This window comes from Stylophora pistillata, chromosome 4 (genome assembly GCF_964205215.1).
Source record: "Stylophora pistillata chromosome 4, jaStyPist1.2, whole genome shotgun sequence".
Lineage (NCBI taxonomy): Eukaryota > Metazoa > Cnidaria > Anthozoa > Scleractinia > Pocilloporidae > Stylophora > Stylophora pistillata.
The window spans coordinates 28,757,161-28,781,649 of record NC_142522.1 but is presented as its reverse complement, the minus strand read 5'-3'; the positions used below and the strand labels follow the sequence as shown (position 1 = coordinate 28,781,649).

Here is a 24,489-nt window from a genome sequence, read left to right as displayed (position 1 = left end):
TGAGCATTGATAAAAGAGAGATCGGTTTAATTGTTTCACTTTTTACGCTCCGGTTCTCCGGTGACATTCATGATGATATGAAATGTCACGCTAATGGATTCTTGATTTTGTAATCTTTGTCCATTAAAACTTCGACAATTCTTTAGTAATTGTGAGCAATGTTATACTCATAACAAGACGTTAAAATTAATTATCGTGGATGAGAGACAGTTAACAACTGTTTTAAACTGTATCGACCACATAGGAGACACAGGAGGACAGCTCAGTATTGGTGTTAAGGCTCCTTCACATTACAAGCGATCCATTTGTGTCTTAAATCGACTGGCACAAAGCTATTTCAGCATTCTTGAAAACACTTAATTCTTTGATCATCGAGCATACACAATAAGATATATTTAGTCGTATGTACAAGAGTGGCCAAGTGATTAACTGTTATTATATAACAAAATCTTCCACTTTACACTGACAACTTATTTTTCATTTCAAAATCCGTCTCGCTGGTAAGGCGAGTAAATTATTGTCTTGGCAATGAATTTTTTAAAACAGGCTGCATCATTCGATTGATTCTGTTTTCTCATTCTTGTTGTTTTCCTGGAATAATAATTAAAGAAAAAAAAAAAAAAAGAAGGAAAGTTAATGTAAAGCGCAAACAGTTCGATTCTGAATTAGTCTGAATACTCTTTCCACCACAGTAACACTTTTGGGGCCTTTCTCTTTGGTTAGAAAACCAAGCAGCGGACATCGAGCATATTACTAGTGCACTTTGTTTAAGAATACCAGTTGCGTCCCAAAGTGGTAGAAACTCAGTGGCAGAAACAGTGTAAGTGACTCACCGTTGGTGTTTGTTGACGGAACCGCTTTATCGCGGTTTGTATATTCTGTAATGTATTAGTGACCTCCATCAGTTTGCATTGTAACTCTTCTGGAGGTGGATAATCTTCAACCGCATCCTCTTTTTGTGTTTTTCCGTTCACAGCAAAATAGCGGTGGATTAGGTTTTTGATGACCATTCGACGCTATGAAACACACAAAACAATGAGTTTTCGACTAAAGGCAGTGCAAAGGCCTAACGACAAATATGAACACTAATTTCGCCAGATGTTGGCATGATCAGTTTTGAACCACTGTTACGGATATTCTTTCTGGTAATGATTAGTGCCAGTTTTTTGACAATTTTTAATAATCTTGGATGATCTTTTCTTTTTCGCTTTACAGTGCCTTCTGATTGGTTTAGGAAACAATTCGTAGTGCCTCAGTTCTAACCAATCAGATGCATGCCTAAAAACCAATCGCAACCAGATGACTGGTGTTTTCCCACGATTGCGGCTATTTACGAGTTCTCCTATTGGTTCGTTTCCTTTATCTCCTATTGAAATTACTCAGGTTTTGTTTTTTTTCATTGAAAAGGGCACGGCCAGAGATAAAATCTATCATCCATCCATCTTGGGGCCTGTGTTTTATCTGGGAAAAAGTTTACTTTTGCCGAGGTAGGCCAGATTTACCTATCAGCTTTCAAAAGAAAAGCTCAGTAATCAATTGTTGTGTGTCTTTCGAAGTACATTATTGCGCGTCGTTACCTCTATCTACCGTACAGTTGTTCATAACTGTGTCATTCCACGAAAGTATACCGGCCCTATGGGCTGATCCTAATAAAGTCTATGAATTAAACTTACTCTCTTCTCACTTGTCTTGGTTTTTGGAGACGATTCTTGCTTCTCATTGCAGACGAGACACTTGAGAAGATAAGATTAAATAAAACTCGTTGATAGGGTTGATAAAGCTCATAACTCTTTTTTATTGATTGGGAGAGGAGGAGAGAAGGAGTACCTTAAGTTTAAAGATCCGACTAAGTAATCATCATTTCCTCCTTCTATTTGCCAAACATTTCCTTGACATAGGAGTTAAGAGAATTAAGCGTTACATCAAGACAACTCTTTCCGGCTGATCACTTTGAATATTCTGATTTATACTTTTCTAAATAATGAAGTAAAATAACGAGGAGAAGTTTCACGTTGATCACTCCTAACTTATTTGGTTTACAAGACGAGAGAGTAACATCCACATTTTTTGCAGTTATCGTTAATGTTCTCTATTACTTACCTCCCCCATTGAGGTGCATCGTGTCACGAGCCGGCGGATTCCCAAAGCGATCTTTTCGACCGGAAACAAGTTAAACGGAGGAGGTAGAGGACTGATCCTACTGACGTAATACATCCAAACACGGGTCCGGGCAAACTTGAATTTGATGTCCTTCTCCTCCTACGAGATTACAGTTGGATGCACTTTAATGGCGCACAGAGAAAGGAATGAACGAAAGCGGAAATTCCATTTATAACTCCTGAAGATGATGTTGCACAAGGGAATGGAGAGAAATACTCGGAAATAGTAACGATTTAATGATAGATAATTTGGTCGATCGATTTCCTGATCTTATTCAGCTTTCCGAAACCCTTCATTGTTCATACTGTCAACTGTAGGTAAGGAACTCTAAGTTATGTTCAGTTGGGAATTACGTATTGAGAATATTTGTGAGATTATCTAAACTTTATTCCTCATAGAAAACCAGTGATTGTTAAAGTGACTAAATTTCTACCAATTCCTATGGTTTGGATGCTGGCCAATTGCAATTTACTCACATTCCTCCCCCCCCCCCCCTGCGCCCCCATCCATTACTTATTCAGGTTTCCCCAGCATTTCAACAACCCCTAAAGTAGGGAGAGGGACCTCAACAAATAGGCGTCTGGAAGGAACACAATAGAATGGCCCCTGTCTTGTGCTAAAACCAGACACTTCGAACTACATCCTTAAGCGTTTATCGTAAGACCACCGCATCCTAAACGCAGCTGATGTCATGCATCCCTCATAAATGAAGTCTGATAATTAATGTAACCATCGAACTGATGCCCCAGGCATCCAAGAAGAAACTTCCAAAACAAACCCCCCTTGGCTTACGTTTCCACTCCGATGAAAAATTGGAATGAGTTTGCTTTAGGTTAATACTATAGCAGCATTTGTACATTACCCCTACTTACAGAAACTTTCTTGAAAGTATTACTAAGCATCGCAATCAGGAGGTTCATGGCAACTAACACGGAAGCGAGGCTGTAAGTGGCGAAGAGCAGATTTCCAGTGACTTGGGTTATCATAGCGTTTTCATTCGTGTCAAAGGTCGATATTTCCACATGCCCGAACAGGGCCCAGAATAAAGTACTTACAACGCCATCGATACTATGAGAGAAAGTAGACAAATTCTCATGAAAATACCCTACCAGGCTCGCCAGGCAATATATTGTGAGTACATGCGATTCATTTTTTCGCGTCATGGAGAAGTGGTTTCAAATGAGAATACTTGGCTGAAGTAAACAAAAACCGAAATAGAGAAAAAAAAAATTAAAACAAAATAAAAACAGGACCTAGATTACTAAGGATAGAGAAGATTTATAAGATTTACAAATAGTGAGTTTGTGAAGTTCTTTTCTACAATGAAAATTTTTGAACTCGTTGTGTCTCGATTTCGATGTCATGTTTAGCCTGGATCCTCATTGCACATTTTTGCGCCTCAGTTTCAAAAATAAGAGAGGAAATAATATAACTTGCTACTACAGTTCTCTTTTGACGCTCGCCTAGTTAAACACGAAGGAGCGCTATAAAAGGAACCTTAGATTCCACTGAACCATTTGTCAATCAACTTTCGTGTGATGTAGAACTCTTAGCGTCAAGTCAGCTTGAGTTACAGCTACTCCAAAGCAGTGAACAGCGGGCGCATTCCTCAAAATTGTTTTATGTTTTTATCACAATACAAGAATTTTTGAGATTTGTATTTCCTTTCTCCAATGGAAACTGTCTCTATTTGTGGCGGTAAATTTGAGATCGAAGTAGGTGGTTCACACGTTATTTCATGCCACCACGCTGGTGGAAGTAAACAATAGATATCTCATTAGCTCCTTTTGTTCGTCTACCAGCATTTGAATTTGACCCGCACACGTCAACCGTGAGTGACAAATGAGCCTAGGTCTTCCCAGTGAAAACTTCCTTATATAGCGTGCCTTCGTGTTTAAGTCCTCTTGCTAATAGTCGAGTGTAATATAACCTTTCCATCGGACGATTCGAACGGTTCGAACGGTAAATTGTGCACGCTGGGTAGTTGGCCAAAATAACATGGGGCTCAAGGGAAAGTATGTAAAAGGCCATTTGTCATCATGGAAAACTTTTAACTGAAAATTAATCTTATTATGAGCGAACCAAAAGTTCTTTAACAATTTAACTAACTTTAGAGAAACTTGCTTTAAAACCACTGGTCTGCCCCATGATTGTTTTATCAATGACAGAGGCGCCGGTGGAAATTTTTGACGAACTGTAACTAATAATTTTCATTTCCATGGAGGCTAATCGAGAATGATGCAGTCCATTTGTTTGTGACCCCTTTTCTTTGCCCTAACACTCTCTAAATCTCTGGGAAGTATTAAATAGATTAACTTTGTCACCATCATTATATTTGTTACCTTTCAAAAGCATGGGTTGTGGTGCTGTTGTTTTCCATATCAACATGTGCTGTGGTCGACTGCACGTACTGTGAGTACAGTTTTCTCATGGCAAGGGCAAACGCACAAACGTTGAGAGCAAAAAGAAGAAAAAACTTCAAGATATCTTTGCCCATATTCATAAGAGACAAATGTAGCGGCCCCAAGGTAGAGTTCACTTGTAGAGTATGAGAGGCTTCGAAGAAAGTAAGTACAACTGCAAAGGAGTAAAAACTGTTGGATAACAGCAACAGGTGGTACGGTGTGAGGGATGTGGAACCCAGTAGCTCTCGGACGTGCACGGTCCATTCACCCGAATCCGAGGCTATGTATGCGTAGCCCACGATCCATAGAACAGCGGCTATGATATAGGAGATGATCATGGGTATTACAGCAAGGTGCCACCATTCTGAAAAGTATCGCTCTTTTCCTTGATGAAGTGCTTGTTTGACTTCTTGAACTGTCATTCCAATCACCCAGATGCCAATGATTACATCTATGTGGACAAGAAACGAGAGTTTTAGAATGATGATGGGGTTAAATGAGAGGAAAATGATTGCTAGTAACAGTGATTCAGACTTAAAAAAATATCAGTTTATCGCTTGTCTCACTATTTCGGTTTCTCCTCTACTATTGAAGAAGCTTCAGAATGATCCCTTTATTACACTTGAAGGGGACGTACTATGCTCTAAAAAGCAAATAATAGTTATGTTCTTTATATGATTATTTAACCACATGACCGTTCGGCTTTGTACGCGCAATCCTATAGAAAACTTCAATGAAAGCTGATGTGTGTAAGGCCGAACTGGTTGCACTCGTTCCACGTCTTTGAAAAAAGAAAATGTGTAAGTTCTCAAAAATTAGTGAATTCTTTTTGTGGATTTGCACTTGAAAGAAATTATAAATGAGAAATGAGGTCGCGTTTTTAGATGAATCATGAGAAAAAATAGTTTTCATTGCAGAATCTTTTCTTTGGTCGTCCTGCGTGTGTCCGTCTATCGCATTCCATTCAAGTTGAATAAAAAATTTTCAACACTTAATTTTCATGTGATGAAATGCTTTTTTCCCGAGTTTGGTCGGGCTGAACGGGAATATATTTGGTTCTCGTTCATGACGCACGGACACTTGTGTGCTCGGTCCGTGCGTCATGATCTCTAGCTAAATATTTTTCCGTTCGGCCCTCCCACTCAGTCAATATCTACACAGTTTGAAATGTCATAATGGGGTAAGAAGCCATAATTAACTTATATTAATGACTGACTGACTGACTGACTGACTGACCAACCGACTGAACGATTCCTGATTTTAAACAAATTTTTAAACGTGAGGATAAAAATAATGCGGGTTCCGTAGTTTATTCTTCTCTCTTAACGATGGCATGTCTACTTACTCATTGCCGACAATCGCAAGGACGACTCATAATAATCCTGGAAAGCAGACAGTGTTATCAGAACCAGGAACCACATAACAGAGGAGACCTGGCTCATCAGCTTCATCAAGGGTATCTCTAACTTCTTAGTAAGAGAGTTGGTTGGAGTGAGCAGATACACCAGCATGCACAGCGGCATGAAAAGAGCGTACAAAATCACTAGGAAGAGCTTGAGAGGAAAACGCATTTGCTGCCAACCAGATGTACCCTTATATACCACTGAGTTGAGCATTACCTGGCTGTAAGGGTGAGCTATGAACTGAAAACAAAGAAGAAAACATATTTCTGAAAGTCAGAGGTTAATTTCTATGGTTATGACATTTGCAGCTATGAATGCATCAGAAAATTTACCATGTGCTCCTCGAGAAAATGAGTTTGTATTTAAGAAAGGAAATTATACTTTGTGAAAACGCGCGATACAACAGCGTACAGACAGATGCACGAGCTACGAGCATCTGGCGGTTTAATAAACAAGTAATTAACGGAGCAGGAGAGCCACACTAGGGAATATAGGCCTAAGGGCCATCTTTCTTATTTCAGAAGTCTATTATATGGCACGCGAACTAAACTTTTACCATTTCGAATTTGCTGGCTTTCGAGAACAACGATACACGGCTCACGATCATTTCCGTGAAAACGGTACGTTTGGCAAAATCCCGCCCGATTAAGAATCAATAAGAACGCTCGAAGTTATCTCAGGAATACCCTGCCATGTAATAATACCTCTAAAGTCTGTGAGGCGTCGAAGCGTTAAATACTCCCTTCAACATTTTTCAAAACCACAAAACCTTAATGCTTTGTCAAGAGGCTATTAAGCGTAATGGTCTTTGATTTCAAGTATTTCAAGCAACAAAACGTCAATAGGGGGTTGCCAAGACTTAATGAGAAAAAACTTTTGTTTGCATTCTTCTCAGACTTGCGTTCAGTATTTACATGATTGAACAATTGCGTTTTTTAATTTCTACTTCTTGTTCTCAAGGCAATGAATTTAGTCAACGGTCCATGATAAACAATGACCAGACAGCGAGCTTGAGCCTTTAGAAGACTATTTCTATGCTTATTAAAGATAATTATGAGGCCTCAAGTTATCTATCGGAGTAATTTAGTTTCCGATCGACTATAAGTTGATTAAGGTGGATAAACTGCTTTTCAAAATTTTCGAAGGACGATTATTTCCCTCTATCGACTTACATTTGATAACAAACTGATTAACTCACTCGTTCGCTGACGCAGCGCAATGGTTTCTTTAGTAACTAATAACCTCGTCTACAATAGCTGGCTTATAAACATGCGCAATGACAAGTTTCTTTAAAGACCAATAACCTTGTTTATCTGTTAGAAACACCGACAACCCACGTAGTCTGATTTTCTCGCTGACCTTTTAGCATCAAAGAAAGATACAACTCCAATTGGAGAATATATTGCTACAATGATATTATTTGCCCGAATTACGACATTATTATTTTACTCTTGCATACCTTTATATTCTGATACTTTATAGCGAGGTTGAGCACGCGCAATTGTTGTTCCTTATTCCTCAGATACAAGTCTTCCTCCATCTTGTCCAGTTCCGGCATGTCCATGACAGCGGCGATTTCTTCGAGATTTCTGCATTCGTCCAACAAGCGAATCGCAAAATTTTCACACTGAGCGGACAGAGCTCGATAATCATCTCGAAACTCGCCTTCACTAAAGGAAAGTTTTTTTAATTTCCTTTTTAAAACGATAGACCGAAACAATGGGTCGCTGGCTGAATGTTCCGCTTTCCTTGAACTCAAACTTTTGCTTTCGTGTAGGAACAGTTGTGATATATACAGAGGGCTCGCCAATGCGCGGTAAGTATTTAATTTCACGACAGAATTTTTAAGCCTGATCATCGATTCCCTCTCGTATTGTTCGGAAAAGTCTTGACTTTTCTGCGTAGATGGATCCTCAACTTTGTAACCTTTACTGACAAGGAATTCGACAATTTCGTAGTTTCCATTTAACACAGCCAAGCCGAGTGGAGTCAAAAATTCGTCAAACTTTCCTAAACATTTCCCCCCTCCTTTGGTGGAGAAGTTTTCGAGCGATTTTGCACCGAAGCTTTTACGACTTTTGTCGTAAGCCACCAAAATTCTCACACACTGCAAAGAATTGTTCCTGACGGCTTGAAACAACGCCGAACCGATCTCAGCATTGTTTTTGAGAAGTGTTTGCATGATGTCGAGAGCTTCTTCTTCGACTGCTATTTGTAGAACAGTTTCACCGTTAGCATTTCGGCGATTGACGTCAACACGTTTGGTGCTGAGCAAATCTTGAACTGCTTTCTTGTTACCACTACGAACTGCAACAAACAGTGACTCCTCGTCGGCGCTCATTGAAGTAGCAAGGACATCCATTTCTTCTTCTTCTATTGACGGCGAAGAGCACAGTTGTGGCGAAAATACAACCTCTCCACCGTTTGTAATTTCCTCAACGTTTAACGCGGTCGACAGCCTGCCGTTCATATCAAAATACTATATCGTACGTATGTTTACTTACGGAAGGAGTTGGGAGAATGTGTATCACAAATGATTTCCGCAAATTTATGAACACAGCGTGTTCCTGCCTATCCTGATAACGCCGTCAATGGTTCACCTCCCTGACATTTGTGCGTCACAAAATGCAACTATTGCAATTAGTCACATCTCAAGTAGCAGCTATTTATATCACTAATTTGTTGCTTATCACAAAAATCTTTATCTGTTTAGGATGTTCAGTGCATTTTAATGCATATTAGGTTAAGAAAAAAAAAACATTTCTGTCTCTAAGCATATCGGCCCGTGACCAATAGTTAAAACACGAGAGCACTAAAATAGTGATTTGAGGTAAGGTTGACCCTCTGCACTCAACGATGTCAAAGAGTCAAGAAACCTATAATCACATTTTGTTTTTTACGTATAAACTGAAGCCAGGCCTTGCATTCTTAGCGACTAGCTAGTTAAAAACCTTCTAAAATTATCCTAAATTTAATGTTCGTGTACTATATGGGTAAAATCAGTTTATTTTTGTTGAAAGCGACTTAACCATCCAAGCATTTTAGGCTTTCGCTCTTCTCCGGGATTTGGAAATGGGTCTGTAGCCGCTATTGATTTATTCTGCAATGGAGAAATATAGAATGACAGAAAAAAATTACCAACAATAACGTGTTTTGAAGACTTGTAAAATAATGCTACTCCAGGGGAATTAGGGACTAAATTGGACAAAGGTCTAGTCGAAAATAATTAGATGTTAAGGAAGAGAATTTGTTTGAGACAGAGAAAACAGTCATGGGAAGACATTCCTCTACAAGGAAGTGCTGAACATATTTCTTATCTCTCTTAAACTGTTGCAACCGCGATGATCATGTTATGAAGGGGTCGTGAGGCAACCACTCTTGTGTGATGAACTGAAGAGCCGGCTAAATGGGATAAATAGCAAGTCAATTAGACTATCTCTTTATCCTGTCGACTGCTTATACATTAAACGCATCTGTATGCATTAAGACAAGGTAGCCTAGCGTTTTTTTGGTCGCCATAACACTGATCTTCTTGTCGTTTTCAGCAGATGAGCAATACCGACCAGAACAGTACTGGCACGAGAAGTGAAGAAAGCGGCTTATAGAAGAGAAATTGTCGCTTATTGGCAAGAAATTTACAATTGTAACAGGAGGGAAATTCCATCACGTATGAAGCCAAAAGAGGTTACCACTTTAAACCCCAAATACATGTAAACTGCCAGAAATTACTTTGCTTGGCTTTCAACGTGTTTCGTTGTTAACCGATTCGTTGTTCGTGTTCTGATTAGCGTATGCGTCACACTTGTGTGCAGAGTTGAACGAGAAGTTGGTTGGGGTAGAAGATGTTTTTAGACAATAAAACCACGAAAGGAAGAGATAAAACACAATCTTTTTTACCATTAAGTGTGCATGTTACAACAAACTGAAATCTGTTGGTATTTGCAAACCACAGCAGCCAAAACGATAGACTAGAGATGTGAGGGCAGTGTTAAAGAAATGGGATTAAATAAATAAAATAAAATGATTCAAACTGAAGTGAAGTGGAAGGTGCTCGATTTAAAGGGTCACCTACCTGAACGCCACTACCAAAAGCTTTCGGTGCAGTGGTGAGTATGAGTCGATCCCTGGCTTGACGCGAGTTACAGAAGTAACGGTCGATGAGGAGCTTGAGAATTTTCTCACGCTGTAAAACGTAAATATCAAACTATGAGATGACACGAAATTCGGGATAAAAAACAACAACATTTAGAGTAAACACTTTCAAACTGATTTGTTTTAGCCATTAAACAAAACGGACTTTTAGGGAAGCAAAAGAAAGTTTTATTACGAGACTGATTAATTTTGCTAGTGTAGATTATCCCAAGAGCCTGAAGTGACTGGGAGTATTGCCATTCCCCGAAGTGTTGCCACTCTCTGATGTCTCATTCAGAGTAGTCCTTTTTCTCACGGTCGTGAAAAATGAATACATTTTTTCTATTTGCGGGTAAAGCGTTCCTGCCTATATAAATATTTTGCTAACACCTGAAGGAAATGGCTGCCAAATAAGGAACTGCATGTATGAGTTAACTAGACCACAAGGAAATGCCAAACCGTAACCGCAATTACCTCAATCATATCTTCGTCACGTTCTTCATCTCCTTCACTTGAATCCAAATTGTCATAACGCTCTTTCTAGTTATTATCAAACGTTAATTCATCAGTGCTGCGCATAATGTATAATGAACTCGATCAATAAAAATTTCAGTGTCCTTGCTAAGAACATAGATGACTTCGAAGGGGCTCCGTATAAGGTGGCTGGGAAACGTATGTTTTGGAAATATGAGTTATATATATGATAAGTATATACGTGAAAAGTTTACCCAATAAAGAAAATTTTGTAGCCTATAAAATTACAGTAGTCCAAGCTTCTGTATTAGAAGGATGTTAGATCAGTAATGTGCATACTGAATTCTCGAGCTGTGGGCTGTTATAAAACTGTTTGTTATATTGTTATATTGAACGGGTCAAATCAGACAGTTAAACAGCCAATACCAATCATGTTACAAATATCTCCGGCTAACCAGAATTAACTATTATAATGAGTTTACTGGTCCCCTACCTTTAGTTGAATGAAATTACCGAATTAGGAGATCGTATGGAAGCGTTTCAGTTTAGTTTTACAGATGATTTCATAACTTCATCATGACGGGAAATATCTCTAATGGGGCGTTTTATTACACATTTTTCTTGAGAGGATAAAAAAGGAATACGACTTTCCACGGCAATCCTGCTCGTTATTTTCAATAAGCTTTCCGCGACTGACTAGTCTCTGATTTGTAATCAAACAATTTTTTGTAACCAGTCATACTAATACCTTGATATTGGGTAAAGCGATCGCGTAAAAACTTCTGGTTCTTCAAGTATCGTGGTCGGGGCGGTTTCTCCCGAGTGAAAGCAAAAACAAAAAAAAAACGTCAAAGTTCTGCATACCTTTTGAGGCTTGATCCAGTTTTTAATACGACGACATAATTCAACAAAATGCTTCCGGTTGGGCAGAAGGTTGAATGGCGGAGGAAGGACACTTCCTTTGTCAACGTATTGCATCCACATACCTGTTCTAGAAAACTTCCATTGGATGTCGGCATCGTCCTAGATTGGTAAAAACAATAAATGAATTAATAAATAGAAGCCGGTTAGCGCCAGACCAACAAATGGTCCTCCGTTTCAAGTGGTAAAATGACAAAGTGCGGTGAGTCTTAGCCTGAGGATCAGGCTCTCTAGGGGAAGGGAGGGGAGGGGAGGGGAGAAGGAAAAGGAGAGCTCTCTTTTTCCTTCTCCCCTCCCCTAGAGAGCCTGATCCTCAGGTTAGGTGAGTCCGTGTTCGAGGCGTTTGGTATCATTTTCATGAGATGTTGCCTTACATACGTTTCGACTTTCACAGCTTGATGATCGTGTCGTGTATTAATGGTGACTTGTGCAAAGTCACGAAACGGTCGCTAAGGCTTTTTTCGTGGTTTTAATCGCAAAGAATAGCTTGCATCTCATTTTTCCCAACAACATCGCTTTGGTACCGGAAATATCGTTAGCGAAGCAAAAAAACTGGCGAGTTATTCAATCTTGTGCTCTTTTCACATATCTTTTTATCAGCATCGCGCTTGGTGAAATATTATGCTGTGAAACCTCTTTTGCACAGCTACGGCCTGCGGAAAGCGTATCGACTGTAGGAAATTGGACGAGTTTATTTTGTCTGTGGGAACCCAATCGAAAGCTAAGCTAAAAAATTTAGACTGTGCCGGAAAAAAATGAAAGTAGGTCACGAATTGATTACGGACGCACCGTAAAGATCGCAAATAGGTTTGCTTGTGCTAATGAACAACGCAAACGGCATTCTGGAAAATTTGAGTGGGGGTATACACATGGCTGGGTAAAAGATAAACCACCCCCTCCCTATCCCCCACTTTTCAAAACGCTCCGCCACCTCTATAGAGAATAGTGTAAAAAAAACATGTATACTGATACTAGCGTGTAAATGGTTAAATGAGTAAGATTTCCCTCGGTTTTGGAGAAGTGATGCTCACCGCTATTTGCTGAAATGAGTTCGACATCATCGCAATGAGCATGTTGAGCGAGATCAAAATGGCGACGATATTGAAAATAGCAAACAAAGTCTCGCCAGTCGTCTGCGTTATGTAGAACGTGCTTGATTCAAATTCAAATGCTTCAAGATCTGTTTTATCAAACAGAGCCCAAAAAAGCTTCCTCAATCCAGCAGAGAAACTAAAATGAAGAAAAAGGCTAAATTGCTAGAAATTAACGTAAAAATGAGAGGGAAAAAATTGCGCAAGTATAAAAAAAGAATAAACTGTTTTTACGGGACGTTTCAAAGATCATATTGTTTAACAAAACATTAAAATGTCGGCCATGTGAGTGGACCGATCGAGTCATTTCTTAGGAATCTTAACCCTTTCATCCCCAGTCGTGATTAAAATGTAACTTCTCCCCATAATATGCAACCATTATCCAGAAAAAAGGTAATGAGAATACTCAAACTTATCAGGTAACAGTTGTTGTCTTGATCTAACACCAAATTCTCGTAACTTATTTACTGGTAAATATGCGGCACATATATATTGATGTAAAAATTAACAGTCAAATTTTGGGAGTTAAGGGGTAAATTCCTTCCTCATATTATAATTTTCCTTCTTGTTCCAATACATTTGCATAACTGTTTTTTACCCGAGTGAAAACGATCTACAAAGGTGGCACGACAAACTAACTAAAGATGATAAAAACAACATTTGAATTCATTCACATTTGATCTGTGGATGATATCTGACAACCAAATATTCACACTTCAACTAGAAAGCAATGCCGCAATTTTCATGATCAGAACCGCGGGTTCCGGGGAGATTTCAAAATTGGGGGCGAGAGCAAAAAACGATGTCTAAGCCTTCACTTGTTTTCCACGATTTGTTTCTAAAGTTGCTTAATAGATAGTTTACCAAAGAAGATAAAATTGTCAGCAAAAAGAGTGACGTAGTTACATAGTTTAAGTTGCTACACATTTATAGTTATTGTACAGTAACTTTAATAAAAGTTACAAACTATTAGCGGAGGTTTAGTTGGGAGACATAATATTAATAATAATAATAATAATAATAATAATACAGCATTCGTAGTGCGCAAATTCCATGTGGATATGCTCAAATGCGCATGGTGAGACATGCTCAAATGAGAGACATGCTCAAATGGTGAGACATGCTCAAATGAGACATGGAATGAAATCGAACCGTCCGAGCTGAGGGCATGTGTCGTTGCTGGCCATCGGGAGCCCCAAGTAAGGAACATGATAGGGTAATTGAATCTATTGTTAAAAAAATCTAAGCTACTGAATCTCAAAGATAAAAATTCAAGTGACTTACCCTGAGAACTCATGGAAAACTTGAGAGTTTTTGTTAGCCGGATACAAATTCATAATTTGCTCAAATTGTGAATACACTTTGCGGATAGCGATAGAAAAAGACAAGAAAACCAGAAGGAACAACACCAGGAACTTGCCTACATCTTGGCACATCTTCATCAAAGATAACTGCAGCGGACCAATGCCACTGTTCACTTGCAGCGAGTTCGACAAGTGAAAAAAACTTACCAAGAAAGCCAACGAAAAAATGCTGTGAAAAAATCAAAAAGCAATTCTGTCATTAAATTCTTTCATTCCTCATTTAAAATTCTTAGTCAAACTTAAACTTTAATTCTTGAAATACCAAGCTTCAAAAGTATTTGGAAAGAGAGTTTACACGAATGATTTCACAATAGGATTTTTAGCCCACAAACCGACCCAAACGTAAGAAGAACATATCAGCTTCCAAATAAAGTAATGAAAGGGTCTAGGTGATATAAAATAATGATGATGATGATGATAGAAGGTTTATTAAAAGTATTCAAAAATGGCACCCAAGTGGTGAAATACATGTGAATTTACAAATATGCTTTAAATATTTAAAAGGTACGAAAATCTTACATTTGACTTTAAAATTAAAAATCTAAAGGGACTGGGAATTACAAGAATCGGCAGTTACATACCAATGAAAAACGCTTAGGTTTGCTTGACTACAAGAACTGGGCGTTAGACGCCATTGTTGGAAAGAAAGATTTTTTAAATCTTTCGGTCCGATGGTTATCTATTTCGGTCCTGATGGTTATCTATTTCTGCATCTTTCCCACGACTCCTCTCGATTAAACTTTAGAAGACGCCCTGATACGATAGAGTGGTTTTTGGAAATTCTGTCCGTATAACATTCATGCATGTAATAATTGTTAGGATATCGCAAGCAGCGCCTGTGGACAAAATGAAACGAATCCTGTCTTCTGATTGGCTTCCTGGGCGGGCAAGATGGCCCTATCTTGCCCGCTCAGGATTACACACTCAGGATTGCCCACTTTAATCCCGTGCAAAAATTGAATTTGCACTAAGTTTGAAATTTTTTGGACAATGTTGGCGATGGAGATGCAAAAAGCGACAGGAGATAGTCGAAACAAAGAAACATAAACGGCTCTCGGGAGTTTATTGTGCTACAAATATAGATGGCTTTCTTTCCGTCTCTTGAAGGAAACAAGTCATCAAAGTAAACAAGTGAAGGTAAGTTAATCAATTAATTAATTTAAAAAGTCCAATTTCAAAAAGTTTTTAAATCTGACTATTGCGGGTTTGCATACCCTTAAATAGAACATTTGAAAAGACTGCGATAACCGGGTGTCTTCAATGCTAAACCTTATGTCTTCTAAGAGTAAATTTGCAAGCATTGCGCTCCTTCCATAATTCTTCGCAACTCTTTACCCACCTGTTTGAAATAAGCATGAATCGAAAGGCTGAATCCGTCGAGATGCTTCTGACGAGGTACCTAAATGAAAAATTTCCATCTTTAACCAACAAGGCCGAGGAGCCCAACAACCAGAATGTGCCCGCCAGCAAGAAGAAGAGCAACATTAAAATGGTAACAATATTCCACCACTGGGCAAAGTAGCGCTCTCTTCCTTGTCTGTAGAACTCTTTCATTTCTTCAAAGGTGAGACCCAAAACCCACATAGCGGTCAAGATATCTAAGAAGAAAGTAAAACTAAATACAAATAGGCTATACGAGTTTTATTCAAACGTTCAGTTGCTAACTTACTGTTTTTTTGTTTTATTTGTTTTCGCGCGAAACTCGCGAGTACTGAAGAAGTACTACGCGCGAGGGACACACATGGTGTCTGGAGATAAGATATGAATAGCAGGAGAAGACTATTCCTAATTTATTGAATTTAAAAAAATAGATTCCATGTTACCGTGCATCTGCACTTTAGTAAAAGATCACAGATGACATAAAAATGTAATCAGAACAAAACAGTGGCACAAGAAGCGCGCCGAGTGTGTCACCGGACGGAAAAATTTCTAAACCGCAGTATAACAGCTAACCCACAATTTTTACTGCATCACCAAGGTAATATTCATTTCTTGTCTTGCTAGTAGGATAGGAGGCAGGAAGTGAGTGCTATCCTTGTTAGTAAATTGAGGATTCCATGAGCACTAAACCAATTTCCATTATTACTTACCTATCCAAGAAATTTCCAAGAGTGAAATTCCAAGCCTGTCTTGAACTGAGGAAAGAACTAGAATGAACAAGAACCAGCAGAAAGAGCCTGTGTGGCTGATGAATTTGGCCAGCGGAGTAGCCAGTTTCTGAGACAGTTTATTGTCGGGTGTGACAAGGTAAAAAATGGACCACAGTGGTAATAACAGCGTGTGAAGCACAAAAAAGGTGGCTTTCGTGATATTTCTTCGGTACATCCAATTTTTGTCGAAGTCGAGATACAGCACTGCATTTAACATTAGTTGAGAGTACGGATGAGCCACAAACTATGGAGAAAATTTAAAAGATGATGTGTTTTTGACATGCGAAAACTTGAACCACCCCCCAGCAATATGAGGAAAGGTTGATTAAAAGTATTTGCTCTTTGCCCTACCATTATTGTTTTGATAAATATTTATAAAATTGTTTTAAAATTTATAAATTTGCTCGTGTAATTCGGTGAAATTTTTGTGAAACTTTTCCACTACGAAATCTCAAAAAGCAATAAATGAAAGTAAAGGATTCTCCAAAAACCCCTCCCTTGTCACACTGTCTCCACTGTGTATAAAAGCCTTGGAACAATGCTTACAGCATTGTGCAAAAGTAATGCAAGCAATAATTGTAGACTACCAATATAGTTGCGACCTGTACACGGCGAATTATCCCAAGGCTATTGTTCTAACAGCCAGGCTATAACGTTGAGTTCTTCGCAATTTTCGCTTTCCCTGAGTAAAATTAACCCTGCCACAGAGAAAGATTGAATTTTCTCAGCCTCAGCGAAAGCAAAATGTAATTTTGTTTGTACCGAAATTCATTTTCGATCGAGATGAAACTCAGTTGTCTCAGTGCTCCAGCACAAAAAGAAGTGAAAATGGTCACAAAAAAAAAATTAAAAATAGTTTTAAATATACTAATACTATTAGCATGTAACCTTTAAACCTGCAACTAGATTAAAGCAATGATCCTACACTTGTCAATAGAGAAAATAGAAAATACTACTTTGGAACTACAAATTGTCTTTCTTCCTACATTTTTTTCTTTTAAGAATTAGAAAAGGAAACACCGTCCCGAATACCACAGAAGTACCTTTTCGGTTCTTCGAACCACTGAAATTTCAAATTTATTTGATTCATCCACATTAGTGCGAGTTGATGTTTGAACAGTATTTCCTAATAAGATCTAATAAGCTGTAAAGCAATTAACCTGCTATGACAGCCAAAAATTTTAAGGATAAATCTTTGCCGAGATCTGCTATCAGCTTTCTTTTTTATTCATTTATTTTCTCATCCAGATATAATTCCTTTAGAATTTTCGTGACAGAAGAAGCCGAAGGAATGAAAATAGGTGAGCGTGAAAAAGCGCAAACTTTGAGAGTTGATTATAAGAAACCAAAATCAATGATTTGTCATTTATTATCTCTTAAGAAGTCGTTTTTTCTTTGGAAATATTCCAGGATTTATATTATAGTCAGTTTAAGCTCGTTTCGAAAAAAACGTAGACAAGAATTAGAATAAATAAAGGACCGAAATGCTAGACTTTCATATACAAATAAGATACAAATCTGCATTCGACAGAAACACCTGGCAGCAGTGATGAAAGGAAATGAATTTTTTCTTTGTACGAAGCCGAAACACCTGCTCCAAACTCAAGTATTTCGAACTAAAGACTCGAGTCTAAATTCATTCCATAAAATGAATATTCGAAAGGAAACAGGGTATCTTTGGCAGATTAAAGTCAGTCTTTTCTTGAATGTAATCCATTTATAGTCCCCTTCCAATTTACCACGCGATTTCGATCAAAAGAAATTGAGACCAGATGGGCTGGAAACTAAAAGCGCAAACAAGACATAAGAGCTTTATGTCATTGGCTGCCATATTTTAGCAACAAAACTCAGAAAAGCAATTAGGTTCCGGGTAGACTAATTGTCAGTCGATGGGTCGATATACTCGGTCGAGCACTATTCAAATAATTGGTTCGAATTCGAAACCAGTGTGCAATATTTCTTGTGCCAGGTCGTTTATTACGTTCCGGGTAGACTAATTGTCAGTCGATGGGTCGATATACTCGGTCGAGCACTATTCAAATAATTGGTTCGAATTCGAAACCAGTGTGCAATATTTCTTGTGCCCGGTCGTTTCCGTATTATTTTACGAATCTTACGTGCGCCAACATCTAAGATGAAAATTCTTCTTTCCTGGTCCATTTTGATTATTTTGAAAACCACACTGGAAGAGACCAACGTACATCAAACAGAAGAATCGAAGCCAATAACCCGATATTACAGGGATGTTATGCTTGGAAAGGCGCAGGAAGATCGCCAGAATTATACGACCAGAGAGCGCTTTGAAAAATCTCGTCCTTCCCGTGTAATAAAAACGCTCAACCCAGGCAGATATTCCAAATTCCTCATCAATTGATGAAATTAAGGTGTTATGTAGGGGGTCTTCGTGGTATTCATGCTCTAGAAGGTGTACAAAAGAATGGGACCTTGGACCAACAGAAGCAAGACTTCAGTGTTTCTGCGGCTCTTTCTGTGAAATGTCTAGGGACTGTTGTGAAGATTATGACAAGTATTGCTCGCCATCGGACTCATTGACGGTAGAAAGCACAACTCCCAGCTCTTCTATGTTTAAACCACGGGCAACGTTATCGCTAATGAAAGGGACGGATTTATTTACATCACACAATGTGACAATTCAGGTGCTGACCTCGTCGCTAATCATGAACAGTTTACATATTACTTAGTCACCACCTTACAAACAAATCAGAAGCCATTCCACCATCAAGGCAACCACTCTATCCAGTTTTCCGAGAGAAGAACCGCCATCTGCCCCGGATGAGCGATGGAAATGCGTACAAGACGGTCATACGAATGAAACTATTGGGCTTTGGATGATAGCAGCTTGTCCTAAACAGTGGCCCGCTGACCTGACAAAGAAAAAGTGCGAACAACCTTTTAACCTCTCTGCGGAGAACTTGAACGACATGATTCCCGTTTACGATCAGAAGGAAAACAGATACAGAAACCACCATTGCGCGAGATGCGATCAGGTGATGCGAGATGCGATCAGGTCACCATTGCGCGAGATGCGAGAGAACTTGTGCCCCTAGAACTTGATATAACTTGCACTGTGACTCCACCAAACCACTACTCCCGTTCTAATGCTTTAAAATTCCTATTCAAATATTGTTCAAAGATACAGTGGAAAGCCCCAAATGGGAAACGTGCACGATACTGTACAGCGATCGATTCTAATTAACGATTCTAACCAGACATCTTCGTCCCATTTTCACCACTGCAAAAATGGTAGCTACCGAGTCATATACGATGCTGTTATGAAAAGGAATTATAAAAACCTCTTTTGTGCCAAATGTCATGAAAACAAGGGCTGAAAATTTGTCTGTGGGCCAAAAACTCGCTCCACCAAGCGTCGCCTGAACCTTCACAGATTCAATGTTTTACTTGATGTTTTGGATACGACGAATGGTGCTGTGGTTATTTCTAGTCCTTTGGATGAGGTGTATGACGTATACCTTGAAATTTGTCGTAAAGGGGCAATAGAAGTGCCAAAAATCGCCAATTTCGGTAAGTATCACGTGATGCTCTGGCTAACTTCGGCTCAAACCTATCGAGCTTCTAGGAAAGAAATTCTGACTTCCCTCGCTTCAGAATTTAAGCTGAAAATCAAAAAAGTTTCGTTACTCTACATGAGGAGAGCTGGTAAGATATACACCGTTCAATTGGCCGATGAAGTCAAACAAAACCGAACTTATAAGACTGACATCAGGAACATTCTTCCATTTCCCCACGAGGTACAAACACAGATTCACAACATCTCCTTTGTCATTTCTAAGGTAACTTCCCGTTTGATGAACTGCGATAAATTACAGCAATTTCCACCTTCACTGTACGACGTAGTTTTGCACGACAACGAGCCCGTGGTTGTTTTGAAAGAGAATAAAGAGATGCTTCGACCAAAGGACTACTACTCGGAAACCACCACTGTAAGAAGTGGCATCACCATTCCTTGGGGTAATATCACTGTCTGTGGTCAAAGGATAGTTAGGAACTGTCGGGGAATGTACATCTCTTTGCATAAAAATGAATAAACTGCACTCCCCAATCGAAGTCTGTATCGAAACGCGTCGAAGCGACTTTACTCAACTAAGGACTATTACATTGGAGTTTATGATTCTGTGTGGATTTGCGCCTCTTACGAGAGAACTTATTTGAAGGTGACGGGAAGAGAAGATCTGTCTTCACTAGCGTTGTTCTCCGTGGCTGGGTTATCCACATCGATCTTGTTTTTTATAATAGTGTTGTTGACCTACTTGACATTTAGTGAGCTTAGAACATTACCTGGGTTACATTTAGTGGATTCATTTTTTTCTCTGCTGCTCTCTCATTCTCTGTGGCTGTTAATAACTGTTCTTGAGACTTCTACGACTTCATGTACAGCCATTGCAGTCTTCCTTCATTATTTTTTTCTAGTTTCTTTTGCCTGGATGTCGATCATAGCATATGATACTTGGCGCACGTTTTCCTGTAAGCACTGGCATCAACCACTGGACATGCGGCGCCAAATACGCACCAAGGTCATACGTCACATGATAGCAGGTTGGATTCCCGCGCTCAGCCTAGCTCTCGACCAATCAAATGTCATAAACATGGGATACAGTGGAAACATCAGCTGTTTGATAAGCAACAGAATCGCCAATATTTGTCTATTTACCATGTCCCTTGCTCTTTCAAGGACTTTTAAAATTACTTTTTTCATCAGAACGATAAAGGCCATCCGTATTACAAAACGTCAGACTTGGAATCTTAGCGAGCAATCGTTCAAAAATGACTTTTCAATATTTGCAAAAATTGCAGCTCTAATGGGATTCTCTTGGCTTTTGGCTTTCTAGCTATGCTCGTAACAAAATACCTTTGGTACTCATTTGTTATGCTAACAACGTTACAGGGTGTTTATATTTAATTTCTATCGCATTTGTGTTCTCTGTATCTCGAGTGAGAAACCTTTATCTAGACTTATTATCAAAAAAGCGAGGAGGGAACTCCATACATTCAGCTTCGGTAGGAGAAATGAAGAAACTATCTATTCATCTTCTAACAACGAGTGCTGCTAGCAAAGGTTTAGAATTACACTTTCCAGAGGTGAGACCTTCATCAGAAACTCGCTTGTAACCCATCACTGTAAGTTAAGAACTGGGTAAACAGCCACAGAATTACAGAAAGGTAAAGCCTAGAAAGCGTTCAGACGTAAAGAGGGATTGAACTGTATGGAACCAGCGAGTAGCAATTTCTCAATGATCATTCAGACGGAAAATATGAATTATTTGGTATAGTATTTGCGGTAAATACTTGACCCAGATAGTAGCTCCAGTGAATATCATTTTCGATTGCCCCGGAACGTTTTTAGCAAACGAAGAGACGAGTTTGTCACAGAAGATATTTCTCTATATCTACTTGACCTACACACCGAGAAATAACAAAGGAAAAGACGCAAGATTTGTCTGCTGCCATTTACTTACATCATAAGAATAAGAGCTGCAAGTCGGGTAATAGTGTTTTATACAAGATTCACATTCATTCACGCTTTGAAAAGTATACTTTTGTTACGATAATTACGTATGTTAATGCATGTAGCACAACGTAAAGTGGTATTCTTAAATCAATTTTTAAGGAAAGCAACTGAAATCACTTTTTGGTAATTTAAAGGGATGTTAAGTCCGCCTAAAAAGGTTGGGAATAGTGACATATGCCTTGCGAGTAACGTTCATGTTGTCCTTACTGCAGTGACCTAGGGTGCCTCTGAAAATAGTACTTTTTTATGTGTGGGTACTGTGACAGATGTGTAATACAAATAATCGATGTTTACTTTGTAATGATAATCATCATTATCAACATCAGTAGAAAACAAACTCGATTCAAATGTAGAAGAAGAAGCTACTTGGCTGATTTTGATGTTAAAACGCAGCATTTCAACAAATAATGTTACTCAAAAAGACATATTACTTATTAGGGGAGAATATTCCATAGACGATTTTGTCAATACTCTATTCAAATTTCTTGTATGAATGTACATCATTATTCAATATTTTCGCACATTACGCGTAAGACCGCCTTAAATCACACTGTAAAAAGGGAAAAATAAAATGAAACAAGTAAACGTTTTGAGAGACTGACGGGAATTTTGTTTTTTTCGTAGCTGAAACAGTAGGTAATTACAAAATTTACAAACGTTAAACTACAACTGAGGAATAATTGTGTGAGGGGATATTGGCAATTCAATGAGAAAAACAAAACGTGGCAGCCCTCTCATTGAAGAAGTTGATGTCTAATTTCTAAATTACGATTTAGCGCTGCGAGCATTAACTCTCCAAACTGAAAATGTTATTTGGCATGTATTTTAAAATTGATTTTATATTAATTCTGACTATTTAGATACTAATATCTAACAAACATTAATTTTCCCCAAAAAAATTTAATGCAGTCATGAACGTCTATGCTCAGGTCTAATGAAAACACACTATAGTAACACATGCAGTGGTCGCAATTTCTTTTAAGGCTATTATTGGTACTAAAACCTTCAAAAAATCGATTCAAACACAAGACTTGACCGGTTTGCGTACATAAGTAGACCCAGTACTGTCATACACTGGTAATGACAGGGGAATGGTACGGTGATTAAAACGTGTCATAAGGATGGGACACACATGACGGGACAAGTCGTTCTGAGTGTATTGGTCAGTAAAAAACAAGTCGCTGTGACTAATTTTATTGCCGATTATCACTCAAACTCGAATCAGCTTGAGTCTGTGAGACCTGTTGGGACAACTTTGTGTCGAAAGGAAAAAATTCCTCACAGAAATTTTCGTCCTTGATAGTCAATTTACTAATGAAAACAATCTACTTACCCTCTCATTTTTGTTCTTAATGGCGAAATTGAGAACACTCAGCTTCTTCGCAGCCTCATTCGCTGTCCTGACTCGAACATGAGCCAACCCCTCGATAGATGGCATGGTCATCACGCAAGCAATCTCTGTCATGTTCCTGCAGAGATTCAGCAGTGCCACAGCGTATTCTTCACAGCGAGTCGACAGATTTGAATAATCTTTCTTGAACTCGTATTCCTCCCGGGCGAGAAGCTCAAGCTTTCCGTTTAGAACAAATGCTTGATAAACAGGGTCTTTGGTACTCGCGTATTCAGCCGATACTTCCAGCTTCTCGCAGTCGGCGAGATACGACAACGAGAGATAAACCGGGCTGGCTAAGGCTCGATACCCATTAAGTCGATATAGAGCTTTCTCCAAGCTTCCCATTCCATTACAACCTTCGCACGCACAGGAGCGGGGATGCGGTTCCTCGATTCTATATCCCATGGAGAGAAAAAACTTTACCAAATCGTAGTTATCCTGTTGTGCAGCGAGGGTGAGAGCGAAATTTCCCACTTCAGCCTCTCTCGTTGCTTCCTCAGACTCGAGCGAGGTAGATTTTTTTGTGAAAAATTCTCTCACTTGAAGTAAGTCCCCTCTGCGGACGGCTTCAAAAAAGAATTGCTCCTCTTCGGAAAGATTCATCTCCGGCATAGTAGCCTCTAAAACGTCTAACAAAGACGTCGAAGCCAGCCTTCCGCGTCTTAGTGCATGAGCCGCCATGTTTACAAGAAATTATTTCTAATGTTGTGAACTTCCTCTACATAGTAGGATGCATGAACTCCTCCTGAAAGCCAGTGCATAAAGATGTTCTTTACCACTATCATCTTTCAGTATTATAAATGGTATTGGGAAACTGTAACTGCTCAAGCTCTTCAAGATTTTATCCTTAAATCGATCACAGTGACACGATTGATAAGTTAAGAGATGTAAATTGTGCAAAAAAATTCCGTTACCGTTGCTGGGAAGTGATGGACAAGTGCTTGGAATGCGTTGTTCAAAGTTAAGCGGCGAATATAAGAGTGATATTGTTTTATAACTTTAATCATTTTCTCAACAAACTTAACACATATACAAAGCTGAGGGGAAGGCCAAGAAACAGGAACAGGTTTCTTTACAAAAGGCCACCCAAAAAAGAAAAACACTACACATACCTGAATATATATACAATAATAATATGATAATAATAAATTAGGTTAATTCAGCGTCTAACTGGTATAAATAAGCCTTACAAAGACTTTTAAAATCAGAAAGAGACTCGAACTTTCTGACATGCATAGGTAAACAATTCCAGGCTTTAACTGTTCTTTGGAAATAGGAATATTTTAGCATGTTTGTTCTCGCATATTGAGTTTTAAATGACAGATCAGCATTTCTTAGTTCATATGCTGCATTTTTTTCTGGAAATAATAAAACTAGATAAGTTAATATTTAAGATTCCCTTTAAAAATTTGTAAAAGAAGATCAAGTCAAGTAGAGTCCTTCTAGACT

At 38.7% G+C, this 24,489-nt stretch overlaps 2 protein-coding genes, 1 long non-coding RNA gene and 1 pseudogene across 5 annotated transcripts; 2 read left to right on the top strand and 2 right to left on the bottom strand.

The window, feature by feature from the left end:
* LOC111328868 (short transient receptor potential channel 6) lies at window positions 1-8,438 on the bottom strand. Its single transcript, XM_022933405.2, has 8 exons — window positions 7,428-8,438; window positions 5,911-6,208; window positions 4,503-5,016; window positions 3,033-3,228; window positions 2,101-2,259; window positions 1,674-1,733; window positions 834-1,016; window positions 1-591 (listed from the first exon to the last, which is right to left on the bottom strand). The coding sequence occupies exons 1-8, from the start codon at window positions 8,436-8,438 to the stop codon at window positions 553-555; spliced, it is 2,460 nt and encodes an 819-aa protein (XP_022789140.2). The 3' UTR covers window positions 1-552.
* Window positions 7,645-9,829, top strand: LOC148733222 (uncharacterized). 2 transcript variants are annotated; one of them, XR_016000400.1, is made up of 2 exons: window positions 7,645-7,784; window positions 9,514-9,829. It is a non-coding gene; the product is annotated as an uncharacterized LOC148733222 (long non-coding RNA). The 2 variants fall into 2 exon arrangements; XR_016000401.1 differs by having other exon boundaries at window positions 7,649-7,784; window positions 9,517-9,829.
* Window positions 8,933-23,928, bottom strand: LOC111328870 (short transient receptor potential channel 6). Of its 2 annotated transcripts, none has more exons than XM_022933406.2 (9): window positions 22,981-23,927; window positions 16,040-16,343; window positions 15,289-15,547; window positions 13,870-14,118; window positions 12,526-12,724; window positions 11,438-11,596; window positions 10,574-10,639; window positions 10,041-10,151; window positions 8,933-9,068 (listed from the first exon to the last, which is right to left on the bottom strand). In XM_022933406.2, the coding sequence occupies exons 1-9, from the start codon at window positions 23,719-23,721 to the stop codon at window positions 8,973-8,975; spliced, it is 2,184 nt and encodes a 727-aa protein (XP_022789141.2). In that variant the 5' UTR covers window positions 23,722-23,927; the 3' UTR covers window positions 8,933-8,972. The 2 variants fall into 2 exon arrangements, with proteins under 2 accessions (XP_022789141.2, XP_088614186.1); XM_088758060.1 differs by having other exon boundaries at window positions 8,945-9,083; window positions 22,981-23,928.
* LOC111328890 (adhesion G protein-coupled receptor G2-like) lies at window positions 20,167-22,227 on the top strand (annotated as a pseudogene).
* Window positions 23,929-24,489: the final 561 nt, after the last annotated feature.